This window comes from Rhipicephalus sanguineus, chromosome 9, assembly GCF_013339695.2.
Source record: "Rhipicephalus sanguineus isolate Rsan-2018 chromosome 9, BIME_Rsan_1.4, whole genome shotgun sequence".
NCBI lineage: Eukaryota > Metazoa > Arthropoda > Arachnida > Ixodida > Ixodidae > Rhipicephalus > Rhipicephalus sanguineus.
Window position 1 is genome coordinate 37,900,538 of NC_051184.2, and position 18,497 is coordinate 37,919,034.

The 18,497-nt window shown below is 49.7% G+C and overlaps 1 protein-coding gene across 1 annotated transcript in view; it reads left to right on the forward strand.

Annotated features, from left to right (window-relative positions):
* Positions 1-484: 484 nt before the first annotated feature.
* LOC119405011 (uncharacterized) overlaps positions 485-18,497 on the forward strand; it is a gene marked incomplete at its 3' end in the record, with an annotated part of 82,185 nt that continues 64,172 nt past the window's right edge. The window contains 3 exon segments of the mRNA XM_049419156.1: positions 485-623; positions 15,230-15,271; positions 17,480-17,692. Coding sequence (XP_049275113.1) covers positions 545-623; positions 15,230-15,271; positions 17,480-17,692 — 334 coding nt within the window.

Here is an 18,497-nt window from a genome sequence, read left to right on the forward strand (position 1 = left end):
CGCACCGACCGACGTCATGTCGGATACGGGCTCGCGCAATGTCCTCCTCCATTCCCGCAGCATACCGAATACGCAGCTCAGTTAGAATGAGCTGTTGTCACCATCCCGTCAGGCGGTTGGTTACACACACACACACTCGCAGTGGCACGCATATATGAGGCGGAAGAATAACAAGAGAGAAAAAGGCGTTGGGGTCGCGTAGCGGGGTCTTGCCCACGCAAGCAACCCGTAGATGCTGCTGCTGCTAGTGTTCTGGTCGGTGCCAATTACGGAGGCCTGGGGGTAGAACGTGGTTGGGCCCTTCGCGCACTGGCTTGGTCCGATACGCTGATTCCGGTGTCGTATCCGGTTCGGCTCGCAGATAGGACCGATGACTTCCGGTCGGAACTGGTGCTGCCTCTGACGACCCGGACATGCGGAATAAGCTGCGACGAGAGTGCCCGGCGCGCGCGGGAATCGAGTCTTGTTCGCAAATCGAGACGTAAGGAGTTTGGAACGCCTGTGGAGACCCGTACGGGAAGAAAAACGCGCGACGCCTTGAAGGATGATGCGACCGGTCTGGATTTTCGGTGTCGCACTGCTGATACAGGCACTGACGCTCGTGAAGACTCAGCGGTATTCAGGTCAGTATATGCTTACGGACGGCAATCCGGAAAAAAATGTCTTGTAGTTTATACACGCGACAATCGCTGGGCTATTGCGAGCGATCAAGCCCTTTCGCATGTGGCTTACGCCAGTGCTTGTTGTGTAATTGTGCTGCGGAAACCAGGACACCCTTGCAATGCCCCGCCCTTGTAATTAGCTTTTCCAAGATGAACACAAATGTTTCGTGAATACTACAAGGAATAGCTTTCTGCTTCTTAGTTTTTGTTAGGTCTAGCGACATGTGATACCAGAATCATTAACGTAGATGCGACTGTCAGCTACTGCAATCCGCCTCTTTGATTTTTCAGTGCTGTCCTGTGCCGTTTTCGTAGGATTTTGGTAGGGGCCAGGACAGCCGGTATTTCCAAAGCGAAAGCCTCCGAGATAAAAAGGTGTTTCACGCCCTTTCCGCTAGGGGAAGGACGCATGCGCCGTGTCATCGTGAAATAGCCGTATTGCAACTTATATCTCAAAGGTAAATTATGGGCTTATCATCCACCAATCGGCCACAATGAGACGGCCATAATTTTTTTGTCGTGCGCCATGTGAACTCTTAGCCCTACGTCGAGCTGCAGCATTTCAGCATTGCCTTCGAGATGATGACTAGTCGTGGTGTGTTCACCGCAGGCCTCGAGACGCGACGGTATCTCGGAGGCAACTTATTTGCATTTCTCGTTTTGCGTAGAGCATCGCTTTCTCTAGTAGAAAAGGGGGAAGGCCTTACCCACTTGTGTTGAGAATTGGACGAGGAGGTTTGTCGTTCTTAAACTCATACAGGGGTGCTATCCTGGACACTGTCAAATTCCGCCATCTTGTCAAATTTCGTAAATGCGGCATTTTAAGCCAATCGGAAGGGCCGTAGCCAATCGGAGGGGCCAATCAGACTTGACCAATGGCGGAATTCCACAACATGGGGGAATTTGACAATGTCCAGAATAGCACCCCACCACAACAAGAAGGAAGAAGGAGCCGAGCAGTCCGGAAGCATACAGTTTCATAATGCACTAAAAGGAAATCTGGCGCTTGGGTCTATGGAAGCTGCAACGCATGGCGCTTCAGCCAGCATGGGAATGATTGGTAGCGAACGGATTTGCCTAAGCTTCGTTCCTTCAGCTCCGTAAGGCTCCGCGCGGCCTGCAGCCGCTTTGTCGCAAGATGAAGTTCAGCAAATTTTCAGCAGGCCCACCTCAACACCAACAATCTTAGGCTGACCAATTAAAACCGTCAGCTCACCAGGTTCATAGCGAGCCATTCTCTTATCCGAAACAAAAGCCAAAACACAACGATAAACAAAGCCGCAAGTGCGTTCGAAGCCGCAAGCACGAAAACTAGGCAAATCCACGTACTATACCGATCCTTACAATGGTGGCTGAACGATCACAGTGCCACATTTCCCTCTAATATATATTGTAGGAAACCCTATAGCGAAAAGAAGGAACTGATGGCTATTTTTCAATTGTTGGATGACTGCGCTCTGTTCCTTCTTCTGGCCGGCCCGGCTGTTTCTCACTTTTCCTTGTTGCCTTATCGACGAGGTCGAATGCCTCGCACATTCCAGATTCGACGGGCAGCATTCTGTTTTTATTTGCGAAGGCAGCGAAAAAGCTTAGGCTAATAACAGTTTTCCAACGCAAACGGCGATTCCATCAAGCGTGTGCCGGGAGCTTACGACAGCCCAGCAATAACTTCGTTTATTAGCCCTAGCTATCGGGAGCTTTTTTAGCACGACCGCTGTAGTTAATTGTTATCGGTACGCCCGGCACATGACTTTTTAAGCGTCGGCTGACGAAAGTCCGCACATAGACACACACAGTTCACGGAATCAATGGCTAAATGAAAGAACTCACAAAGTTCCTTATGCATTCGCCTCGAATGCATAAGGCGAAAGCCTTATGCATTCGAAGGCGAAAGCTTCCAAGGCGAAAGCCTTCATTTTTTTTTCTTTTCAGTCGATGTATCGATCGTGCCCCGCCACCCGTCAAAGCTTTCTGCCGCTAACGTGGTTTTCCACTGACTCCAGGATCGGAGGCACCTGGGCTGGTTTCGCACTGCGTTCGTGACCGGCCCACCGTTGACGAAGCAAGAATCTCATCTGATGACGTCACAAAATTCGATGACCTGTGACGTCACGAGGACGTCATATGGTGACGTCATCACGTGATGATGATTGTTTGCGTCACTCGCGTCGACGCCGCCGACGGGGGACGCCGGTCAATTCTCGCGTTTGATGAGGCATCTAAGGCTTTCGCCTTAAAGTTGGACGCGACTCCAATCCTTGACTTCGGTGCCTGACAGTGACAGTCGCACGCCGGCATTCGCGTGCCCTGGTGTACTCCTTGGGCTAGTTTTGTGTTTTGTCGCACTGCCGAAGCGGATCTCGGAAGCCACGCAGAAAGCAGCGCGTGGTTGAGGTCTGCTTCGCCAGGTGCCACCACGATCCCAGTGGCTCAAGAGAAAAGCGTCTGTTCTTTCAACGAACTAATTTAATTAATTTTTGTTAATTATACTGACAGTAGATTGACCCTTTATCTTCAGTAAACTTGTGCCGCGATGCCATATATATCCAACATAACTCTTAACTTGATGAACCCGAACCACCGATTTCGTACCAGTCCTATATTTAAAACAAGTTTTTCTGAATATTCGTAAAACCGGAACTAAATGCTCGATCGGAAGTGCTTGTAAGAGAAACCCGAGCGTCAATCGTGCATAATATTATTAATATCTGTAGTTTTACGTGCAAAAAACACGTCATGATTATGAGGCACACCGTACTGGAAGGCTCCGGAAATTTCGACAACGTGGTTTTCTTAAACGTGCCACTGACGTTGCACACTACACGGGCCTCTTGCATTTCACTTCCATCGAAATTAGACCGCCGCGGCCAGGACCGAACCCGCGACCTTCCGGTCGGCAGCCGAGTACCGTGCCACTCCACCACCGGGGCGGACAATCAGTCCTCATTAGTTGGATAATAATAGAGAACAGAAGAGAACCGCAAAGCGGTCTTCTGTTCGTGTCTGCGCGCCCTTCGTTCTCAATGAATCAACTAGTTAAAACCAACTAGTTAAAGTTCCTGTCGATTTGCAATTCGTCAAATTGCAGTACGTGCCGTACAGTAAAAAGTGAAATGTTCCTTAGTGAAACTTAGTTACTGGTTACCTTAGTGAAACTGGTTAGCTTTTGCAGTGTAAAATTTATGAATATTTGCCGCTGTTATCAGCTTACACCTGTGATCTACCCCGAAACTTACCCGACCAGGTGGTTTAATGCCTATGGCGTTTAAATGCTGACCCGAAGATCGCGGGATCGAATCCCGACCGCGTCCGCTGCATTTTCGATCGAGGCGGAAACGTTAGAAGCCAGTGCGCTTAGTTTTGATACACATTAAAGAGCCCCACTTTGTCATAAATTCCGGAGTCCTACGACGTCCCTCATAATCATATACTGCTTCTGGGACGTAAAAATCCAACAAATATTATTATTATAACAATTCCCTCGGAAACTTGCGCTTAAGAATACGTGAATCTTATCAGAAACATGCGCCATAGCCCGGCTCACGACCACAGGTACGCTAAACTCGGAAAAATAAAACGTACTGAACGGAAGCATCTCGGGAGCTAACTTATCTCGGCCAGACATCGCGTTCGCAATGCCGCCATTATTCCAGTCCTTTATCGCTCGCGACGCGCACAACATGCACGCCCGACGCTCGAAGCGCGCCGTGCCTGCTGCGCCGCGCCGCAAATACCGCTTCGTCACGTTCCAAACACGGCGAGGCGCACTCGGTGTCGGAATGCGTTCGGTCACGGCAGCCCTTTGCGAGCGACGCAGCACGTGGGCCTGCGCGACGGTTAATGCACAGCCGTATGTATACACGTATACATCTCGAACAACACGGTCATATATACGCAGCGGTCACCGCAATACGTCGCGAGCGCAGTCCATATTCGGCGCTCGGTCAGTTCGAACGTGTCGCGCTTGTTGTTGTTCCCAGGAGGAACCTTTTCTTAGACAAGGCAGGCGGAGTGTAACGAAAACAAGTTGCGTATGTTGATTAATTTGCGAGTCATTAGAAGCTGTGTGTCGTGGACAAACCGGAGCATACCCCATAGGCAGGCCTTGCTTGACGAAGCCCTGCACCTCTTTCGGTCAGGTATGTGACGTCATTATGCTCTCGTTTTCACCGGCATCTGATGGTTAATGTTGAAATTCCCGGACTCGGTGCGTGATAGAGTCGCGCCCGATATGAGTTGCAACATGTTATGCGTGTTCAAAGTGGCGCCGACATAGCAAAGATTAGTGACATTTGAGTTACTGGTATCCTCTAAACCAATTTGAAGTTCGCTCGTGTCACCGTTCAGGCTTAGAGTCCCTTCAGCCATGGTCGGTCACCGTATTGCAACTCATATTCAGCACGACTTTGCAGTCGCGAGAACGGTTAGCGTCAACACCAGAGCGCGTGCCACACGGTCCCAGGAGGAACGCGCTATCAGCGACCCCGACCTACCTACAGCAACACGAAACTCTGCACATGCGCAGTTTGTTTGTAGCGCGGTTATTTAACGATCACGCGCATCGCGTCATCGCTGAGCGCCTTCGACGAAAGTACTCTCCGGAAATTTCGACCTCCTGTGGTTCTGTAACGTGCACCTAAATCTGAGCAAGCGGGCCTCTGGCAGTTTTGCCTGCGTCGAAAATGCGACTGCCGCGGCCGGGATCGAAACCGCGCCATTCGGGTCAGCAGCCGAGCACCGTAACCACCGTGCCACCGCGGCGGCTGCATGCAGAGAAGTAAAGCCGACATCTTGTACGGTAAATAATAATGATTGCTGGTATACTTACATGTCTAAGTCACAATATAATAGAGGCAAGCCGTAGTGGTGGACTCCGGAATAATTTCAACCATCCGGGCTTCCTTAAAGGGACCGTGGCAACCAATGTTCGGTCATAATCCTTGTTGTGTGGTTTGATTCTTGAGCCTTAACAAACAAACTGGCGAAATGTTAGCGCATTTTATCGAGCATTTAATTTATAATTCAATACTTTTTTATAAAGACGCGAGCGGCCTGAGAGTCCGGCAACACTGGCGCTCTCGGGAGCCCTGACGTATCAAGCTGCTTGCTGTGCGAGCGTCTGCATTCCGGCGAGCGGTTTTGTTCCTTGGTCAGCTGCGCGTTCAATCGAGGCATTTCAGCTTTCTTCAGCTTGGCATTGAAATTGAACGATTTGCAGTGGCCGAAACATTGGTAGAAGACAACGGCTCCGATACATACAACGTACGTGACGTCACACACGCCATGGTAAAATGGCTTTCGCCGGCAGTGGGCGGGGTTTAGAGCCTGCGACCTCTAGGGCCTATTTTGTGCTGAAATATCGTTGTACAGTGCATTTTTCATTTATGTATAGGTGCAATACACCCCCTACTTCTATATTTCGCCGAAATCAACAAGCTGTTGGGTGACCATGTCATGGCCCCTTTAATGGCGCCTTAATCTAACTATAGACGGGTGTTCTTTACATTTCGCCCCCATCGAAATGCGGCCGCCGTGGCCGGGAGTCGAACCCGCGCCCTCAAACTGAGCAGCACGACATCTTACGTGGTAAGCTACCAAGGCGGGTGGTAATATGCGCAATTATACACTTTCAAAGCAACAGGCTGATCCTGAAATTGGCTTACGCCAATTTTACGCTTAATTGAAACGTTATACTGCCGCTTTAGCAAGGTTTTGATTGCGAACTGTGAGCTTCTTGATTTCACAGAAGCACCAAATACCGCAATACGATTCATGTGTCAGAAACATGTGCCAAGTACTGATTATCATATAATTAAGGCGAGTACTGTCATGATAGTTTCGGCACTCCTTTAATGTCACAGACCTGAAAACCACATAACATACAGGGGAAAGCTTCAGAATAGCTTGAGTATCTCAACGCAATAATTCCTGGAGTTTTGCGTGCCAAAACCACGGCATGATTATGAGGCTCACTTTGGTAGAGCGCTACAGAAAGCTCGTCCACCTGGTGTTTTTTTAACGCGCATTGACATCGCGTAGCACACAGGCCTCTATAGCATTTCGCCTCTATCGAACTGGGACCACGAAGATCTCACTGTAATAGCTGTTTTGAAGGGACACTAAAGAGAAGCAATGAATCGGTTTAGATTGATAAATTGTGCTTTCAGAACTATAACGCTGTTAATTTCACGATCATAGGTGTATAAATAAAGGAGAAAATGAAGTTCAATGTTTCATTTTTAAATTTCGCGCCTTAATTCACGCGTGACGTCTAGGATTTCAAAGTGTACTTATTGTGTTTTGGCGCCATTGGCTCAACAAAATTTCCTCAAACTTGGTATGTTAACTCTATGGCCCCCTAAGAGGACAGTGCACTTCGTTTTTACCGTTTAGCGTAGGCCCTAGTAGGCGCCGTCAAAACATGTGACGTCACGGCGAATGGTGCGGAAACTTCAAGCTGGCGTCGCCACTCACATTTTCTTTTTCCGCGATTTCTCGCTTACTAAGCGTCTTCTCGCAGCAAGCGTGGTGTTTTTGGTATCGTGAAGGAGTAGTTCACTAATACGAGAAAAATCGTTTTGCTCTTTAGTGTCCCTTTACGCCATCACGCAGTATGTGGTCACGTGGAAGCAGAACACCGCGTTGTAGAGGCTCGTTCACACTTGCACTAGCACCGGTCGCGCGACCACATCGTTGCAAAGCGACTGCTTTTTCTCAGTCGTTCGCTGCTTGATTTTTCGGTCGCGCGACAGCAGTCGCAAACCTCAGAACCAATCAGATTTTGAGGTTTGCGACTCAGGACGCCAGCTTATTTTACGGGGCAATGGCATTGCGAGCCGAGGTGAATTCTGTGTGACGAAGGTGTGAACATCGCTCGCGTAGAGTCGCTTTTGATCGCCAGTCGCAAATGGTCGCGTGACCGGTGCTAGTCGCAGCTGTGAATGAGCCTGAAGGCCCTCCCTGCGACACGGTCGGTGGTGTAGTAAGCCTGCACAGTCATTCACGCAGCCAGTTAGTAGCGCGACTGATGACCGAGAGATCCGGATCGATCGATCGATTGATTGATTGATTGATTGATTGATTGATTGATTGATTGACTGATTGATTGATTGACTGATTGATTTATTGAGTGGTTGATTGATTCTTTTGTAAAGAGGTTTATTGGGCGAGCCGAACGAACGGGTGGTAGCTCGGAAAAGTACGCAGGTAGAACAAGATGGTGGTGTTCCAACGCCGATCTCGTGCCTATCTCTCGCGATGATGATAGCTGAGCCCGTGTCTTCAACGTCTTCCTTTCTTCATTATAATTTCCCCCGTCGAGAAAGATGAAGCTACCTTGGCGATCTAACAGGTGGGAACAAGCGGGTCGAAGTACGGCTTGAGGCGTTCTACGTGAACGATATCACGTCCACGCCGACGACGGTCGCTGGGCGGCGTAAGAGGTTCAATGGCGTAGTTGACGGGTGAAGTACGCTCGACCACGCGGTAGGGACCATGATAATTTGAGAGTAGTTTGGGAGACAAACCAGGAGCGGACGGCGGTACATGCAGCCACACAAGTGCTCCAGGAGCGAACGTTGCGGCAGGAGGATGATTGTCATCGCGGGTCTCTTTCTCGCGCTGTTGGTCGGCCGTAGTAAACTGTTTGGCTAGTCTGCGGCACTCTTCAGCGTAACGGGCGGCGTCCGACACGGGTGTGCACTCGGAGGCGTCTGGTGAGTATGGCAGCAAAGTGTCGATAGTGTGTGACGGCTGGCGACCGTACAGAAGGAAGAATGGGGAAAACCCAGTTGTGACTTGCGTAGCGGTGTTATACGCGTATGTCGCAAATGGAAGAACGAGGTCCCAGTTTGTTTGATCAGATGCAACATGCGTCGCAAGCATGTCACCCAGAGTCCGATTAAACCGCTCAGTCAAACCATTTGTCTGAGGGTGGTAGGCTGTACTCGTCCGGTGTACAATGTGGCACTGGTGGAGAAGTGCTTGGATTACATCGGAGAGAAATACCCGCCCACGGTCACTCAGGAGTTCGCGAGGAGGACCGTGACGAAGCACAAATCGATTGAGAATAAAAGATGCGACGTCCTGTGCTGTCGCTGTGGGAAGAGCAGCGGTTTCGGCGTACCGTGTAAGGTGGTCCACGGCAACAATAGCCCATCGGTTGCCTGCCATTGTCAATGGCAATGGTCCATAAAGGTCAATTCCAACGCGGTCAAATGGACGGTCTGGGCACGGAAGTGGCTGTAATGAACCTGCTGCAGGATGTGGTGGTTTTTTCCGCCGCTGACACTCGTGGCAGCCGCGAACGAACTGGCGGACGAAGCTGAACATTCCGCGCCAGTAGTACCTTTTCCGTAGACGTTCGTAGGTCTTGAAGACGCCGGCGTGAGCACATTGCGGGTCGGAATGAAAGGACGCGCACATTGTAGAGCGCAGCGTTCGGGGAATAACTAGGAGCCACTTCCTACCATCGGGTGAGTAGTTACGCCGGTACAAAAGGCCATCCCGAATGCTGAAGTGTGGTGCCTGGCGTCGCAGTGTTCGAGTGGTCCGAAGCGTGGGTGCCTCACATAAAACGTCAAGAAGCGAAGCTATCCATGGGTCTTTGCGTTGTGCAGAAGAGACGGTGTCCACGTCAAGAGCTGACAACGAGGGGTCTATAGTGGAAATGGATGAAGACTCTGTGGATAATGGGGACCGCGACAGTGCATCAGCGTCGGCGTGCTTGCGGCCGGAACGGTACATAACGCGGATGTCATATTCTTGAAGCCGAAGAGCCCAACGGGCAAGACGACCTGATGGATCCTTTAGCGAAGACAACCAGCATAACGCGTGGTGGTCCGTAACGACATCAAACGTACGGCCATAAAGGTATGGGCGGAACTTGACAAGCGCCCAAACTATCGCCAAGCATTCTTTCTCGGTGACGCTATAGTTCGACTCAGCCTTGGTGAGAGCTCTGCTGGCGTATGCGACGACATACTCGGCGAACCCATGCTTCCGTTGTGCGAGAACCGCACCGAGGCCGACACCGCTGGCGTCAGTGTGAACCTCAGTAGCCGCTTAGTTTCTACAGCGCGACTGGACGCGGACGGAGAAGGAACACGCAAACACACACACCTTTCCTTCTCCGTCCGCGTCCAGTCGCGCTGTAGAAACTAAGCATGAACAACCAACTAGCCCGCCAACGCACTTTACTCAGTAGCCGCTGTAGGATCGTAGTGCCGCAATATAGGTGGTGATGTGAGGAGACGACGGAGTGTGGAGAATGCATGGTCACACTCGGAAGACCATGACGAAATATCGGTGGCGCTGCTTAAAAGTTGGGTCAGAGGCGCAATAATAGAGGCGAAGTTGCGCACAAACCGGCGAAAGTAGGAGCATAACCCGACGAAGCTCCGTAACTGCTTCACAGTCGTCGGTTTGGGGAAGTCGGCGACAGCACGTAGTTTGGCCGGGTCTGGAAGTATTGGCCTCGAGGCCCACCACTGGAAACGCCGGCGCCACCGTCGGCGTGACGTACTTGGCAGGATCACGTGGTCTCCGCGGCCGCGTCGGCTGCTTGTGGCGCACTGCCGCGTGCTTTGAAAACGAGTTTCAAGTCCGGCATGCGTTGCGGCCTGTTCAAATTCGGTAGTTTTCTCTCATTTTCTACTCAATTGAAACCATTTTAATAGAGTGGCTGCCACCGAAGGCGACGAACATGGGGCTCTACCGCTCGGTGCCGCAGCGCCGCGCTTACGCAAGGGCGCCCAGTGTCAGCCTGCGCAGGTAACCGCGGGACAAGAAACAGCGTGAAGCATGGGTTGTAAAGCTAAGAACCGGCAAGTAGCCATCCGCTACGAGTCTTGTGTGCAACAAACACTTCCGCGACGAAGACTTTTGTTACTGCGTCGGGCCTGCGATGTTCGGTGAGTAGCAGACAGCGCGCACTGAGACGATGGCTCGCGCGCGCTTCCCGCCGGCAAATGATGCTTATCTGCCACAGGATGGTAAAAGCGCTACATTTTACCACGTGCGATGCCATCTCAGAACCCTCCAATGCGACCTCTTGATCGTCGGCCCCGTGCTCAGCGTCCACAAAATCGGCTGCAGATGCACAAGTCATTGTTTAGATACGTTGAATTAAAAAACGCACAGGGTCCCTTATGCATTCGTTAAAGATGACTAGAAGGCGAAAGCCATCTTCTTCTTGTCAGTCGATGTACTGATTCTCCCGCGTTACTGTATTTTCTTTCTTTTCCTAGGCGTCGCATGCTACTACATGCTCGGTCTCGTAGACTGGTTCTCCTTCCACCAGCAATCTCGAAGTGGTGAAGCTTTGGTCTATGAATTTGTTGATCAGAGAGAGTGGCAAGTTCACTTGAATGCAAACGGAACGATAATAAGGAGCATTAAAAAAAATGCGTCACATTTGGTCACGTTTTGTGTGAGCACCAAACGAAACGAATGCGCTGAATAAAGAAACAGAAGCAGCGGCATTTGCCCGCTGAGAAGACCGATCAACACGCAGTGCGAGACAACTTGTCAAATGACATTGAAACGTACCCGAATTTAGACCGAAAAAGAAAAAAAAAAAACACTGAATCGTCGGGACGGCAGATCACAAAGTTGTCATGCGCACCGAAGCCGCAGTTGTAAGGAAATTGTTTTTGAACTGCTCTGATAGCGTCCGCGCAACAGTAGTTGTTTGTTTACTCACAAATTCTCATGTTTTGCGGCCTAAAGTTCACAGCGCGGTCGCGCGGGGCCAGAACGCGCTTGTAGCAAAAGCGAAACCAGCAGTGCGAACATACATGCAGACGCTCATATATACATGTAGAGGCACCGTCAGTCGTCGCGAACCCGTGCGATCGCTGGCTTGAGGTTTCTTTCTGTTATGCTCCGTTTGGTTATACAGGCAGTCTACTCTAACGAGATATTTCACATAGTTTGCACTCAGCGAGTGACTACCTTTCACGTAAGAAGCCGGTTCAGGGGTCTCCAACGCGGTGACAGCGTGAAGCGGGTGCTCGGATTTCTGCAAAGAGACAGCGACTGTAGACTATCTTGTGATTTCAGTTCGTCGAAAATGATTATCTTGGCAGTAAAGAACACAGTTCATTTCGAAAGTACTTACAGAAATGCCCTTGAGGGCTCCCGCGAGGTGTTTTTGTAGAGCGCCGACAGCAAAACCTATGGGGAGCGCGCCGGCGGCATCCTGCCTAGCACGCAATCGAGGCGCGTCCGATAGAGGGCGACTCCGTAACTCCTCGAGGCCAATACCGTCCTTTGATACGACGTCACCGAGAATCGTAAGTTCCCGTGCAGCGAAGCGGCACTTCTTGAGATTGAGTTGGAGCTGCGCATTCTTCAGACACGTCAGGACGTGTTTCAAGCGTTCGAGATGTGTTGCGAAATCTGGCGCAAAGACAACAATATCGTCGAGGTAGCAGAGACAGATCTGCCACTTCAAACCCCGTAAAACCGAGTCCATCATGCGCTCGAAGGTGGCAGGCGCATTGCAGAGGCCGAAGGGCATCACATTAAATTCATATAGACCGTCGGGTGTCACAAAGGCTGTCTTTGGACGATCAGCATCTGCTAGGGGCACCTGCCAATACCCAGAACGCAAATCTAACGATGAAAAAAACTCGGCGCCTTGTAAACTATCAAGGGCATCGTCAATCCTGGGCAAAGGGTACACGTCTTTTCGAGTGATCTTGTTTAGGCGCCGGTAATCCACGCAGAACCGAATCGAACCATCCTTTTTCTTAACTAGAACGACAGGTGATGCCCATGGACTTTGTGATGGTCGAATAACGTCGCGTTGAAGCATATCGTCAACCTGTTCGCTAATAACTTGGCGTTCCGCCGCGGAAACACGGTATGGTCTTTGTCGCACAGGCGTGTGGGAGCCGGTGTCGATGTAATGAAGAATGGTAGAAGTTCGGCCAAGGGCAGGTTGAGCAACATCGAAAGAATCGCGGAATCGGTGCAGTAGCTGGAGAAGATCAGATCGTTGAGATGGCAACAGTCCATCTGCGATCGACGAATCGAATAGTTCGGAAGCTGGTACATCATAGGCGTTAAGGGCACTGATGGCGTCGAGGTCGCTACGAGATGAATCATGCTGCACAGTAAAAATTTCTTCCTTATCAATGGGCTGCACGCATCCAAGAGATTCACCCTTAAACAGGTTGAGAGGATACGGAAGGGGATTAGTGAGGCAGAGAACACTGGTTCCATTCGAAATTGAAATTTGTCGAATAAGGCAGAAGAAGTGGTTTCCGACTAAGCAAGAGGCTCGATGGTTCAAAGAATGCAGCTCCATCACACACGCCGTTGCAAAACACAGGGAGCAAAACAGCTGCTGTCGGGGGAATTTCGGCGTCTTCTTGGACGACTAGCTTGTGTGCGGCTTGATCATTGTGGCCGTAGGGCTGGTCGTACAACGGGAAGAGTTCAAGTGCGGATCTGGCACAATCGATAACAGCCTGATTGCGCGATAGAAAATCCCAGCCAAGTATGATGTCGTGAGAGCAGGAGGAAAGGACGATAAACTCAACAATGTAGGGGTCCTCCGCGATGATGAGTCGGGCAGTGCAGGCGGCTATAGGCCGAACAGGTTCTCCATTCGCGGTACGTAAGGACATCGCATCAAGAGGCGTGGTCACTTTTCGAAGCTTGCGACATAGTTTAGCGTCTATAACGGAAACGGCAGCACCGGTATCGACAAGGGCATATGTATGGGCGCCTTCTACAAAAACTTCAACAATATTCGACGGCAAAGTTCGAGGACTTGAGCATTTCGACAGCGCAGTTCTTGCCTCCTGAACTGCGGCGGCTAGTTTCCCTCACTTTCAGGTGCTGGTCGACGACGCATGGGCGACACGGAGCGGCGACGGGGTGAAGGTGCGCGACGAGACGTAGGTTCCAGGTATTCACGTGAAGACGTGCTTGAGTGAGCATCCGAACTGTCAAAGCAAGAGCGGGGACGATCCATGTAGTTGTTCTGTGAACGGGTGTCTGTGTATCCCGGCACTCGACGTCGGCAGTGTCGGGCGACATGGCCAGGGCCACCGCATGCAAAACAGATCGGCCGGTTATCGCGCGTTCGCCAGGGATTTGTAGCGATAGGAGCACCCCATGTGACAGGTGGAGGAGTCGAGGCTACGGCTTGTGGCACTCCATGGAATGGTGGGGGCTGTTGCTGTGGTAGATGCTGCCGCTTTACTGCCTCAGCATAAGTAAGAGGTGCGGCGACAGGGTGCTGCTGAATTGGTACCGGCAGGGCCTCCGAAATCTGTTCTTGAATGACGTGTCGGAGCACGGGAGCCAACGGGGTCGGTTGCCGCAGTTGCTGCTGCTGTGGGAACTCTTGGCGCTGAGCAAACGGCAGGAGTGAAAGCTGACGTGCCACCTCTCACGCACAAAGTCTTTCATTTGTGCGAGAAGGTATGAGTTGTCAGGGACGACGTCCAGTGCAGCGAGCGGTTGATTAGCCTGAGATGAACGTCGGGTGAGAGCTCGTTGCCTTCTCAATTCGTCGTAGCTCTGGCACAAAGTTACCACTTCGGACACCGTACCAGGAGACTTCGCAAGGAGCATTTGAAAGACGTCGTCGTCGACACCCTTCATAATGTGCTGTATCTTCGCACTTTCGCTCATTGAGGCATCGACGCGCCTGCAGAGATCGATTATGTCTTCGATGTAGGCGGTAAACGTTTCACCTGGTTCTTGTGCCCGAGTACGCAGCCGTTGTTCTGCGCGTAACTTCCGCACGGCAGGGCGACCGAAAACTGCGGATATTGCATCCTTGAAAGCGGACCAGTTCTCGAACTCGGACTCGTGGTTAGTATACCATAGCTTCGCCACGTTAGCCAGGTAAAAGTTCACGATGCCTAATTTAGCAGCGTCATCCCACCTGTTGGGTCCACTAACTTTTTCGAAGGACGACAGCCAGTCCTCGACGTCCTGATCTTCCGTTCCCGCAAATATCAAGGGGTCTCGCTGGCGAACCGAGCCGGGGCAAACGGCGGCCGCGAGAGGTGGTGCCTGTTGGGAAGCGTCGACTTGCATGGTCGGCTGCAATGTGCGGGATCGTAGTTCCAGGGTGCAGGCGATGTGGGTACCCCGCACGATCCACCAAATGTAAAGAGGTTTATTGGGCGAGCCGAACGAACGGGTGGTAGCTCGGAAAAGTACGCAGGTAGAACAAGATGGTGGTGTTCCAACGCCGATCTCGTGCCTATCTCTCGCGATGATGATAGCTGAGCCCGTGTCTTCAACGTCTTCCTTTCTTCATTATACTTTCATTGATTGACTGACTGACTGATTCTTTCATTGATTGATTGATTGATTCACTGAGTGATGATTGATTGATTGATTGATTGATTGATTGATTGATTGATTGATTGATTGATTGATTGATTGAAACATTATTGGAGAGATCCTGAGGCTGTAGAACAACGTTGCGATGCGTTCTTCTCCCACGTGACCATCTTCTCTCTCATGATGACATCATTACTAAGATGTCCTGCGGAAAGATGGAGTAACTTATCAGATATTTTTTTTTCTTCTAACAGGTCTCGAGGATTTTCGTTACCCACATCCTGCACGCCAGCATGGTAAGCCTTTAATAGTATTATTATTTTTTTGTGTGTTTGTTTCACATTTTCTGACTTTCTTTCTTCTCCTTTCGCTTTTATCGTCTTCGCTTTTCTAGTCTTTTGGCGGCGGCGTACTGTCGCATCTTTAACCATCGTTAACGTGTTTTCGTTTCCGAGGTATTAGGCACAAGTAACGCCAAGAGATACGAGAACTGGAAAACAAGACAAGAAAACAACAAAGCAAAGACAGAAGAAAAAAGAAGAGTAAAGATTCCACCTGAGCCCCAGGCGAGCGTCGGAAAGAACAGTATACAAAGAAATGGGGTTCACAACGCAAACCTTATACGGCAGGTTATAGCTTCACAATGCCGCATCATAGAAGAAGGCAATTGAACAACAACAACAACAAAAATAGAAACAACGTGAACGAGAAGAAGATGAACAGCAATAACAATAACAATCATAAAGCAACATTCAGAGAAGACCCTCTCTGCGTTTGGGACTCCAGATCGTTTCGATCTGTTGGTACACGCCGAAACGACAAATCCGGACCGGAATCTGGCGGTAAACACGACGGAGAGCCGTGTACGTTTAGCGGCACTCTGCAGTGCTTTGCGCCGATCGCTTAAGAGGCGAAGCGCTGTAGGCAGATGGCCACTTGAACTGCGACAGTGTTCTAAAATGGTATGGACAGCGGAAGTGGACCGTACGATAAGCTCTTGGGTCGATGCGCCGTGGAGGAAGTTCGCTTGCAAAACAAGAAGGAACAAACAAGCGCTAGCCCAAATATAGAGCAGAAAGAAGTGAATGCAGGAAGGTGCTGTTAAATCATCACCTGTGGTAAGAAATTCGCTTTTCTCGTCGTGGGATGTTATAATCGAGATAATTTAACTTCGGAAGTAGCAGGCTTATGTACTTCCGATTTAAAGCTCTGAATTGCAGCGCTTCTTCTTAAGTCGGTAAACTTAAGCGATTTGTGTCGTGTTCGCGAAGAGGAAACAAGCAACTATATGAAATATATATATATATATATATATATATATATATATATATATATATATATATATATATATATATATATATATATATATATATATATGGTACAAACTTTATCCTTGATAAAGGCCGGTCCCTGGTAAAAGCGTCGGAATCAACATTATGTCTTTCACTGTGACTTATTATTAATCTCCTTAACCGAATAGTCAGGAACCTTATGTTGCACTGTGCCGACGGATATAAAGCTTGCCGACATTTCAAAACGCGTCCGCCGTGTTAACACTAGCCGCTGAGTAGCCCTGCAGGGGGCGCTCTGTCTGTGCAACGCACTCAGTATCACGTTTCCTGCCGTAGCAGAGCGTCGCATATTATTATCGGGGATCAAGATCCGGCACGTGCCTGGCTCCCGGCTATACATCCGAGCTTAGCACGCTTATAGTATTCGTTAACGCCGGTGTGTGTCACTGTATCTTGAACCAGCTGCGCCGATGCCACCGACATCGGCTCTGCAGTGAAGGATGCGTTGCTCATATCCGGAAGCCGACTAGTCTGCCACACAAAAGTGGTTATATAAAAAAAAGAAAAGCTACTAACAAGTTCGTTGTAAGCATGGAGTATTTCGGTCTGGCTTCTCTGGAAACGCAAAGAAGTTGGAAGAAACGGTGTCTGGCTAAGCTAGATATCGTTGTCATATTCTCCAGGTCTCCTCAATCCTTCTCTTAAAACTGTCCTTAGCGTACATTTTACCTCAATCGAAAGTACCCAACCAAGGTTCAATTCTGACTTGCACCATGGTTCTGGCTTACCTCCCCGCCTTTTGTGTACACTTTTTCTCTCTCTGTCTCACTCTCTCTCTCTCTATCTCTCTGTGCGTGCATGTATGTACGTACGGGTTTTGTGTGCGTACGCATTTGTGTGTGCGTGTGTGTGTGTGTGCGTGTGTAATGCATTCGTCAAGCTCTTCTAGTCTAGTTTGCCAGACACAATATCTTCACATCTTCGATAATAATCATGTCCTAACAGGAAACGTGCATATGCAAACCTAGCCTCTGTTCTATCCCGTATAACGTACCTACATTCTTTCACTGGACCCGTCACTGGTCTTTCGCTATGGGTGCACAGTTCTACATATCTGTACCGCGAATGTATTATCAGGGTCCTGTATTACGAATGAAATGAAATTGAAGTTGATAACTCCTGTTGTCTTCCCCCTCTTTCTTATCTGCGCAGTGGGGCTACTTGGAGGCATTCGGCCGAGCCGGTCGAGCTTGGTGTCGGCGCGATGCGTGAACCCTCGCCTCTACTTTCGCAACGGCCTCACGAAACTGCGGTTCCGAGGCCGCGTCGTCAAGTACATCTGCCGACCGGGTTTCTCGCTGTTCGGTGACTCGGTGTCCACGTGCAACGCCGGACGATGGGACAGGCCCGTACCCATATGCGCAGGTACGTCCAGCGTTGTACAGCTTCGTAAGATTGGTTTCGCGCGAGAGCACTTTTTCACTGCCCATACCAACTTTGACCCGGCTATAGACGATTTCACGTAAGACACGTGGGCGCCGCCACCTTGGGCTGTTAAACGAACATTTTCTTATTTTGTATGTCGTGACGAAAACTGATAAGGTCAGGAAATGTCGAGCGCGCCAGCCCAATCGTTTTCATGTGTACACGCCCGCCGTCGCACTGTTCGATTATCTGTTAAAGATACAAAACGGCTAGGGTAACAGTCCAATATGGCGGCGCCGAAACCCATCCGTAAAATAGCCCATATAAGCTGGCCTCACTACGGCGTACCTTGTAATCATATCCTGGTTTTGGGACGTAAATAGTTCAATAAAACAACAAAACAACATAACCGTTATGTCCGACTGTATGTATAATAAACGCGTGAAATTCACATAATTTGATGTCATGACTCTGGAGACCAAATTTAAAGCAAGTGGTAGTGTTTGAATAAGTCGTAGTGCATTTTATAGCAATTAATTGCAATTAAGCTGTGCAGTTAAAATTTGTCGTAATTAACGGAATTAATTTCTCACAATTCGAGCTTTCCCAAAGGTTGTGACTGACGATATCCCCAAGTCGCATCCCTTCAAGACACTCCCTTTTATGTGTATTTTTCTAAGTATTTCTTCTTTCAAGTATTTATTGTATAAGGGAACCATCACAATGTATTTCTTTATCGTAGCGTCAGAGGAGGCTAATAGATAAAACAACCAATGCCTCTCCTCTTACGTCTGCGCTGCATTCA